Genomic DNA, 10,203 nt, shown 5'->3' on the forward strand with positions numbered 1-10,203 from the left:
CAGCTCAGTAACTGTCTCCTTGACTTGTCCGACCTGCCTATCTCCTTTTCCACCTCTCCACTCCACCCTCTCCTTCACCGATCACCTTCATCTCCTCCCCCACTCACCCATGGCGGGGGGGGGGGGGGGGGGGGGAGGGTATGGGTGGGATACTGTTCAGAGGGCCAGAGTGAAATAGATGGGCTGAATGGCCTGCTTCCACCTTGTCGGAATTCGATGACCCTCCCCACAAAGGAGCATTTTATCTGCATCTATCCTGTCAAGCCCCTTTCAGAAATCTACTGGTTTCGATAAAGGTATACAGCACAGAAACAGACACTTCGGTCCAATTTGTCCATGTTGACCAGGATTCCAATCTAAACCAGTCCCACTTGCCTGCATTTGGCCCATATCCCTCTAAACCTTTCTACTCATGTATCCATCCGAATGCTGTTTCAATGTTGTCACTGTACCTGCATCTACCACATCCTCAGCAAGTTCATTCCACATGCAATTCACCCTCTTTCAAAATATTGCCCCGCCGGTTTCTTTTAAATCTCTCTCCTTATATTTAAGTAAAAATGCCCCCCCCCTCCCCCTCCCCCTCCCCCTCCCTAGTTTTGAGTTCCCCAGCGCTGGATTGTTCTATGTTCTAAACTTAGTGCAGGAGGCTGAAAGAAATGAGCAGCTTTAAAACAAAAACCTCTTGGAGCTCAAAGCTTTCAATGAGAGTCTGAGCCCGGCGGTAAGTTCAGGTAACCTTTATTGCAAACCAACTTTGTTACAGCTTCAGATCCCCCCAGCAAAAAGGCAGAGAAAAAGCAGTTGCTTTTTGAACCCCACACCTCCCCTCCTCCTCACCCCCCCCACCCTGTCTTTACTATTGGGTAAAAACAATGACTGCAGATGCTGGAAACCAGATTCGGGATTAGTGGTGCTGGAAGAGCACAGCAGTTCAGGCAGCATCCAAGTAGCTTCGAAATCGACGTTTCGGGCAAAAGCCCTTCATCAGGAATAAAGGCAGAGAGCCTGAAGCGTGGAGAGACTAGTGAGAGGAGGGTGGGGGAGTGGAGAAAATAGCATAGAGTACAATAGGCGAGTGGGGGAGGGGATGAAGGTGATAGGTCAAGGCGGAGGGTGGAGTGGATAGGTGGAAAAGAAAATAGAAAGTTAGGACAAGTCAGGGGGACAGTGCTGAGCTGGAAGTTTGGAACTAGGGTGAGGTGGGGGAAGAGGAAATGAGGAAACTGTTGAAGTCCACATCGATGCCTTGGGGTTGAAGTGTTCCGAGGCAGAAGATGAGGCGTTCTTCCTCCAGGCGTCTGGTGGTGAGGGAAGGGCGGTTGAAATGTTGGGCCATAGGGCGGTGTGGTTGATTGGTGCAGGTGTCCTGGAGATGTTCCCTAAAGCGCTCTGGTAGGAGGCACCCAGTCTTCCTAATGGGTTGTGGGGGGGGGGCGGGGGGTGGACCTAACCAAGTAGATATGCAAGGCGGAAAAGGGGTGGGGAGGGAAATATATCCCTGGTGGTGGGGTCTTTTTGGAGGTGGCGGAAATGTCGGCAGACGATTTGGTTTATGCGAAGGTTGGTAGGGTGGAAGGTGAGCACCAGGGGCGTTCTGTCCTTGTTACGGTTGGAGGGGTGGGGTCTGAGGGCAGGAGTGCGGGATGTGGACGAGATGCCTTGGAGGGCACCTTTAACCACGTGGGAAGGGAAATTGCGGTCTCTAAAGAAGGGGGGCATCTGGTGTGTTCTGTGGTGGAACTGGTCCTCCTGGGAGCAGATCCGGCGGGAGCGGAGGAATTGGGAATACGGGATGGCATTTTTGCAAGAGGTAGTGTGGGAAGAGGTGTAATCCAGGTAGCTGTGGGAGTCGGTGGGTTTGTAGAAAATGTCGGTGTCAAGTCGGTCATCATTAATGGAGATGGAGAGGTCGAGGAAGGGGAGGGAGGTGTCAGAGATGGTCCAGTTAACTTTAAGGTCATGGTGGAATGTGTTGGTGAAGTTGATGAATTGCTCAACCTCCTCGCGGGAGCACGAGGTGGTGCCAATGCAGTCATCAATGTAGCGGAAGAAGAGGTGGGGAGTGGTGCCGGTGTAATTACAGAAGATCAACTGTTCTACGTAGCCAACAAAGAGACAAACATAGCTGGGGCCCATACGTGTGCCCATGGGCTACCCCTTTGGTCTGGAGGAAGTGGGAGGATTCGAAGGAGAAATTGTTAAGGGTGAGGACCAGTTTAGCCAAATGAATGAGAGTGTCGGTGGAAGGGTACTGTTGGGGACGTCTGGAGAGGAAAAAACGGAGGGCTTGGAGGCCCTGGACATTGCGGATGGAGGTGTAGAGGGATTGGATATCCATGGTGAAGATGAGGTGTTGGGGGCCGGGGAAACGGAAGTCTTGGAGGAGGTGGAGGGCGTGGGTGGTGTCTCGAACGTATGTGGGGAGTTTCTGGACTAGGGGGAATAGGACAGTGTCGAGGTAGGTAGAGATGAGTTCAGTGGGGCAGGAGCACGCTGAGACAATGGGTCAGCCAGGGTGGTCAGGCTTGTGGATCTTGGGAAGGAGGTAGAACCGGGCAGTGCGGGGTTCCCGGACTGAGGTTGGAAGCTGTGGTTGGGAGATCTCCTGAGGTGATGAGGTTCTGTATGGTCTGGGAGATGATGGGTTGGTGATGGGGGTTGGGTCATGGTCGAGGGGGCAGTAGGAAGAGGTGTCTTCGAGTTGGCGTTTGGCTTCAGCGGCGTAGAGGTCAGTGCGCCAGACTCCCACTGCGCCCCCTTTATCCGCTGGCTTAATGGTGAGGTCAGGATTGGAGCAGAGGGATTGGAGGGCTGCGCGTTGTGAGGGTGAGAGGTTGGAGTGGGGGAGGGTGGGTAGACAGGTTGAGGCGGTTAATGTCCCGGCGGCAGTTGGAAATGAAGAGGTCGAGGGCAGGTAATAGGCCAGCGCGGGGTGTCCAGGTGGATGCAGTGTGTTGGAGGTGGGTGAAGGGGTCCTCGGAAGGTGGGCGGGAGTCCAGATTGTGAAAGTAAGCTCGGAGGCGGAGGAAGTGTTCGACATCACGGCGTGTATTAAATTCATTGATGCGTGGACGGAGGGGGATGAAGATGAGTCCTTTGCTGAGGACTAATCGTTCATCCTCAGTGAGGGGGAGGTCTGGGGGGATGGTGAAAACGCGGCAGGGCTGGGAGCTGGGATCTGGTGTGGGTGTGGAGCTGGGAGTGGGGGCGGAGCCGGTAACTGGAGTGGGTGTGATGGTGGGGGGGAATGGGGGGTGGAGTCATGAGCTGGGGTGGTGTTCCCCTCAGGGTTCTGTAGGCCAGGAATGGTGACGGTGGGATCTGTGGGGGGCATGTCAGCAGAATGCAGGTGAGTGGCGTTGGTGGGGGTGGAAGTGGGGGTGACCACAGCAGTAAGGGTGGCGGAAGTCACTGAGCGTGTGACATCAGCGATGATGTGAGGGGCAGAAATGATGTCACATGTGATGCATGAGGAATTGTGAGGGGCGGAAGTGGCTGTGGGAGTAGCCATGATGGGGGCGGAAGTGACATCAATCAGCGTGGGGGCGGCAGCTGCACCAGCCGCATGGCTAATGGCGTCCGAGCAATTTCAGAGGCCGGGGGAATCTTCTGGAATGTTTGAGGAGCGCTGGTTATGGAGGTGGGTGGATAAAGGTTTGTTGTACTTACAGTTTTTGATGTTTAAGATGGAGTTGAAATACTGTTTGTTGAGAGTATGAATTCTCCTGAGGATGTAGTACAGAGGGGGTCCTTTGTAATTCTGAGAGAGTGTGGCCCTCAGCTGAGGCAGGGCTGACTGGAGAGAGGTTAGGTGACGGCGCATTGCTGCAAGCGTGGAGCGGAGGATCCTGAAGGAGAACCGTTGCTGGTGTTTTTGAATCTGTAGTCTGTACTGTTTGTCCTGTTCGGATCCGAACTCTGCTGGTTTAAAGGTGGTCCAGAGTCTGTGTAGGATGAGTTGGTTACGGAGGCAGGCACTGAGGAAGCGAATGGGGCTGTGGTAGCGAGTCTGTTTCAGGATATGGTTGAAGAGCCTCAGGGCAGAGGAAATGACCTGGGAGTTGCAGTGGGAGAGGGACTCCCTGAGATTCTTGTAGAGAGAGAGGAGGAAAACTTCTTCAAGGCAGGCATCCTTGCAAGAGGATCCGCTGTAGGGTTAAAATCAACGAGGTAAAAACAAGGACTGCAGATGCTGGAGACCAGATTCTAGAATCACACAACTCCAGGTTGGAGTCCAACAGGCTTCTTTGGAAGCAGTAACTTTTGGAGTGCTGCCTCATCATCAGGTGGTTGTGGAGGATAAGATCCTGAGACACAATTTAGAGCAAAACATTCCAGCGTCCTGCCACTGAAATGGTATATTCAACAAACCTAGATTGTTAAGTCTTCCACCTTTTCAAATAGGTTGCAGGTCTCATTACAATGTGAATCCCAGAATCGAGATAACAAGGTTTGATAGCAAAAGCTCACATCTCAGCTCATTAAAGGTGTGAGGTCAGAGTCGGCCTGTATCCCAATCTTGAGTCAGACTGGTTCTGTTTCCAAAGTCAAAGTTACAAGCTATTACCTGTATTGACTGCCTGCACACACCACACCTCCCCTGTCCCACCTCCCTCACTGTCTTCACTATTGGCGAGCACCAAGTTGTCCCTTTGTAATTGGATCCTTGGTACATCCGTAACCCGGAGGAAGTATTGCCTCACTCAGCAATTTTAACCCATACCCTGTCTCCAAGTAAGTGTCTCCCTGCTCATTTGCCAGGAAGGGGCAGTGTAGAGTCAACCAGACTGCTGTGGGTCTGGAGTCAGGTGTAGGCCAGACCGGGTAAAGGATGCAGCTGGAACGACTGAGTGAATCCTTTCCCACAATGGCGGTTCCCTTCCCTAACAAGGGACAGAGGGAATCAGATGGGGGCTTTCTCCCCCGCACCACCCCCTCCCTGAAACGGTCTCATCGTCAGATTCCGAACTCCACATTTCTGACCGAATACCAATTCTGCCATCTGTCGTGGCGGGATTCAAACCCGGGACTCCCCAGAAACAGGTCCACAGTTCAATTGATATTGGCACTCGGCCGTCACTCCTTCAATCCCCCTGCGATGGCACGTGAACTCGCTGGTGCTTCCGCAGGTGGGAGGAGTAGGTGAAGCCCTTCCCGCACTGAGAGCAGGTGAAGGGCCTTTCCCCGGTGTGGATCCGCTGGTGGGCCAGCAGGTTGGAGGAGCTGGTGAAGCCCTTCCCGCACTGAGAGCAGGTGACTGGCTTCTCCCCGGTGTGGACCCACTGGTGGGTCAGCAGGGAGGAGACCTGGGCAAAGCCCTTGCCACACTCGGGGCAGCTGAAGGGCCTCTCCCCCGTGTGGACACGCTGGTGGTTCCGCAGGTTGGAGGAGCAGGTGAAGCCCTTCCCGCACTCGGGGCAGCTGAAGGGCCTCTCCCCGGTGTGGATCCGCTGGTGGGTCAGCAGGTTGCAGGAAGTGCTGAAGCCCTTCCCGCACTCGGGGCAGCTGAAGGGCCTCTCCCCCGTGTGGATACGCTGGTGGATCAGCAGGTGGGAGGTATACCTGAAGCCCTTCCCGCACTGAGAGCAGGTGAATGGCCTCTCTCCTGTGTGGATCCGCTGGTGGGTCAGCAGGTGGGAGGATGTGCCGAAGGCCTTCCCGCACTCGGGACAGCGGAAGGGCCTTTCCCCCGTGTGGATCCGCTGGTGGGCCTGCAGGTTAGAGGAATGTCTGAAGGCCTTTCCGCAGACAGGGCAGGGGAATGGCCTCTCCCCGGTGTGACTGCGCCGATGAGTCTCCAGGGCAGACGGGAAATGGTAGCCTTTCCCACAGTCGCCACACTTCCACGGTTCCTCCACAGGGCGGGATTCCTCAGGTTTCTCCATGGCCACAGCTTCAGCTGCACACAAACACGTGTAGAGCCCCTCCCTGCCGTGAAGTCCCCTTCCCAGGCCGTATAACTGTTTCAGGCTCCACACACAGTGCGCTGTAACAGTGGGGTCTCTCGTCCAGTCCCACTGATGCTGAAAACTTCCTCAAAGAGGAACCAAAAAGCGTTGATCCCTCTCACAGAAATCACAGTCAAAAATCGTTGTGGTCCTGATGGATTGAGAGACTGTCAGACATTGACATCAAAGTGAGGACTGCAGACACTGGAGAGTCAGTCAAAAAATGTGGCGCTGGAAAAGCACAGCAGGTCAGGTAGTATCCGAGGAGCAGAAGACTCAATGTTTCGGGAATAAGCCCTTCATCCATTGATTTTGAAACTTCAGTCTTCAGATTTTCAAATACTCTGCAAAAAGAGATTACAAAAGTCATCACTATCAGTGCAGGGTAGAAATTCAGAACAAGCAATTCTACTTTCTGTGGAATATTCTTTTGTTGTTCCACAAAACTGAAAGTACCATCCCACTCTCCGTTCCCCTCTGTTCTCACTCCACTCTAACTAATTCTCCTGAAGGTGCTGATTCAGGATCTTCCAGGGCCAGAAAAAGCAAAAACATCAAGACTGACATCTCTCTGAATTTTGGATACCTCCACCTGAAAGTTAATATCTTTCACAACACTGGGATCCTGCTGAGAGTGAGCAGGTCTGATTTTGGGAAGCATAAAAAAAAAGTGTGTCAATTCAGGGTGAACCTGCAATGCAGCTTCTTGAGGAAGGACCAGACACAAAATGGTTAATGACACCGAGAAGGTGAAGCAAAATGAGACATCAAGGCATTAACACCGACACACTTCAGTCAAACTCTTCTGCTCCCAGTCAGGGCAAAACATGCTCTGAAAGTCCAGCCTTCACAACCACACTTCTGCTTTCACTGAAGACAATTAGAGTCACGCAGCACGGAAACAGACCCTTTGGCCCAACCTGCCCAGATATCCTAAATTAATCTAGTCACGTTTGCCATCACTTGGCCCCTATATGGGCCGGGTGCTGACAGCTGGGACGAAATTGGGTTGGCTCTCTTGTCAGCAAGGACGAGTTGGACCGAAGGGTCTGTTTCTGTGCTGTACATCTCTATGACTCCAGTCACATTTGTAGGTAATATTAACGGAGAACTCTGTTCCCAGCTTTGTATTTGTCGGCAACTGCATGGTACTTATCATCCTCAGGCGGCCGGCCTTGTTGAATGTTTTAACCAGACTCACGACTAAACTTGCCAAATTAATGGCAGAGTCTGGCCCCTCCTGTTTATGTTAATCCCTGTGGCCTTATTCCAGATGCGATCCATGTCTGCGGGCAAGACACGACTGTCTCCAGCTGAGAGTCTCTCTGGTCACCCCCTCCGTACCCTTTGGAACGATTCAGCTCCCTTCTCAGTCCACGTCCACCACGTGACCGAAGCAATGATTGGTTATGTTCTTGCTCTAATGAATGTTATGTCTGCCTTTTACTCCCAGGAGCGTGCGGCCTACAGCGATGTTCCCTCCCTTTCAGCCTCGTCACGGGTAGACCCTGGTTCGTTGGTGCTCGTCAAGGACTGGACTGGCAAAGGTCTCCAACCTCATTGGGATGGCCCCTTCCAGGTTTTACTTCCCACCCCTCCGTCGGCCAAAGTTGCTGGGCGCTCAGCTTGGGTCCAACGGCACCATTGTAAATTGATTGACCGCACCAATCAAAAGGGGGAAAGACGAGGAGAGAATCCTGGAATCTGAACAAAAGGAGTGGACCCTGTCCATTTGGGTTTTTGAATCCTGCTGTTGTTCTAATGTTAATCTTATTACAGATACTTGAACTAAGAGGAGGGACATGTGGGGGATCACTTATCTCCTCACCTTTCTGATCACGTACAACATCCTGATGGGGAAAGGCTCTAAGTATGGATGGGACCGGGAATGATCAGAGGTTATCCACCACCCATACTGAGGAGATGTCGTCCAGTGCACCGGACCAGACCCCTTTGACGTGTGGAACGTGATGAAGATTGATTATTGTAATGGACTCTTACATCAGAAAGACCAGATGGTCCATCTGGACAGTAGAAATCAGGGGGAGTTACCATGGCGTTACCGAACCTGTCTTTTTGATCTTACCTGCAGACGCAAGCCTAGTGAGGATAAAAATGATCAACCCTGTCATTATGGTAAATATTTCAAGGGCGCCCAGGAACACCATCCCTTTTTGTAGGACGGGCCGACTCGAGAAAAGGGAAGCCTGATAGGGGAAACTCCTCAATCCACAAGGAACTTATTTATACAGGCCCACAGAACGCTCTTCACCCCAGAGGCAGTAGTATGTTACTCCTCTCTATCGGGAGATGACTTACTTGCCCCGTCCCCAGTCCCCGATTCCATTCTATTTGTCAGACTCCCTACTGCTGATCCTGTGAAGAGAAATATCACTTTCCAATACCTCCGGTCTGTGTATACAAACAGCTGGTGTAACACTGCCTGGGGTACAGCAGGCCTTATGTGGCACATAGACCTGGAATGGAACCCTTCCCTTGTGCATTTAACATAGAACATAGAAGAATACAGCGCAGTACAGGCCCTTCGGCCCTCGATGTTGCGCCGATCAAAGCCCACCTAACCTACACTAACCCACTATCCTCCATATACCTATCCAATGCCCGCTTAAATACCCATAAAGAGGGAGAGTCCACTACTGCTACTGACAGGGCATTCCATGAACTTACGACTCGCTGAGTGAAGAACCTACCCCTAACATCAGTCCTATATCTACCCCCCCCTTAATTTAAAGCTATGCCCCCTTGTAATCGCTGACTCCATACGTGGAAAAAGGTTCTCACTGTCAACCCTATCTAACCCCCTAATCATCTTGTACACCTCTATCAAGTCACCCCTAAACCTTCTTTTCTCCAATGAAAACAACCCCAAGTGCCTCAGCCTTTCCTCATAGGATCTTCCTACCATACCAGGCAACATCCTGGTAAACTTCCTCTGCACCTGTTCCAGTGCCTCCACATCCTTCCTATAGTATGGCGACCAAAACTGCACACAATATTCCAGATGCGGCCGCACCAGAGTCTTATACAACTGCAGCATGACCTCAGGACTGCGGAACTCAATTCCTCTACCAATAAAAGCCAGTACGCCATATGCCTTCTTCACTGCACTATTTACCTGGGTGGCAACTCTCAGAGATCTGTGTACATGGACACCAAGATCCCTCTGCTCTTCCACACTACCAAGTAGTCTACCATTAGCCCAGTAATCCATCTTTTTATTACTCCTACCAAAGTGAATCACCTCACACTTAGCTACATTGAACTCCATTTGCCACCTTTCTGCCCAGCTCTGCAGCTTCTCTATATCCCGCTGTAACCTGCCACATCCTTCCTCACTATCTACAACTCCTCCGACTTTCGTATCATCCGCAAACTTGCTCACCCAACCTTCTAACCCTTCCTCCAGGTCATTTATAAAAATGACAAACAGCAATGGTCCCAAAACAGATCCTTGCGGATTTATAGGCCTTTTCTCTTTTCAGAACCTGATACTGTCACCAAGACCATGTACAATAGAGCGAAGGGAGAGCCCAACGGGAACAGCATTCTGAGGACCATTGTCTCCCATACACTGCAAGTGCTCGAGTCACTTGGCCCATTTTTTACAGCGCTCAAGCGACTCCTCTTGCAAAACGTTGACCCTATACTCCTGTAGACCTGACCAGACCCCCTGCTGTAACATTTCAGTAACCTCTTTTGACAAACTCTCCCTAATATACACCAAACCAGACTATTATTTCTTCAGCTAAGGTAAAGCTACCAATTTCCTTGTCCTGGATGGCAAAGATGTCTCTCATAACGTCACTACCGGAGCCCTTGTTCCCACAACAGTACCTTGTCCAGGCCAGTGGACAAGTCGATGGAATCTCCATCTGCGGAGGATGCAGCGGTCACTCCCAGCCAACCTTGCTCCAACTGGAAGGATCCCAATGGACTGGGTGACAATACAGGACACCCGATAGGCTGGGGAATCCAGAGTACCCTGAGGTTGGAAGGATCGGCAGGGGTGACAAGTCAACAGAAACGCAATTCCCTCTTTTGTGGCCTGACCATTTGAGGAAATAAGAGTAAAGAGGCTCTGGAACAGAGTAAACTGGGATTATCAGACTTGTGTCTTTACTCTATGCAGAATCGGTATGCCTTAGACTATATACTCGCCCGGGAGGGTGAGGTCTGCACCATTGTCCAAGATAAACGCACTATGGGCATTCCCAATCTCACTAGCAATATG

At 51.7% G+C, this 10,203-nt stretch overlaps 1 protein-coding gene across 1 annotated transcript; it reads right to left on the reverse strand.

Annotated features, from left to right (window-relative positions):
* Window positions 1-724: 724 nt before the first annotated feature.
* LOC140460768 (uncharacterized) lies at window positions 725-6,292 on the reverse strand. The gene has a single exon (XM_072555446.1). It carries the CDS (start codon window positions 5,886-5,888, stop codon window positions 5,088-5,090), a length of 801 nt encoding a protein of 266 aa, XP_072411547.1. The 5' UTR covers window positions 5,889-6,292; the 3' UTR covers window positions 725-5,087.
* Between the last annotated feature and the right edge of the window lie 3,911 nt (window positions 6,293-10,203).

The sequence above is a fragment of the Chiloscyllium punctatum genome, chromosome 36, assembly GCF_047496795.1.
Source record: "Chiloscyllium punctatum isolate Juve2018m chromosome 36, sChiPun1.3, whole genome shotgun sequence".
Classification (NCBI taxonomy): Eukaryota; Metazoa; Chordata; class Chondrichthyes; order Orectolobiformes; family Hemiscylliidae; genus Chiloscyllium; species Chiloscyllium punctatum.

Bases quoted from the DNA above. Each gene is read 5' to 3' on its own strand.
- LOC140460768 (XM_072555446.1), bottom strand. From the start codon at position 5,888: ATGGAGAAACCTGAGGAATCCCGCCCTGTGGAGGAACCGTGGAAGTGT.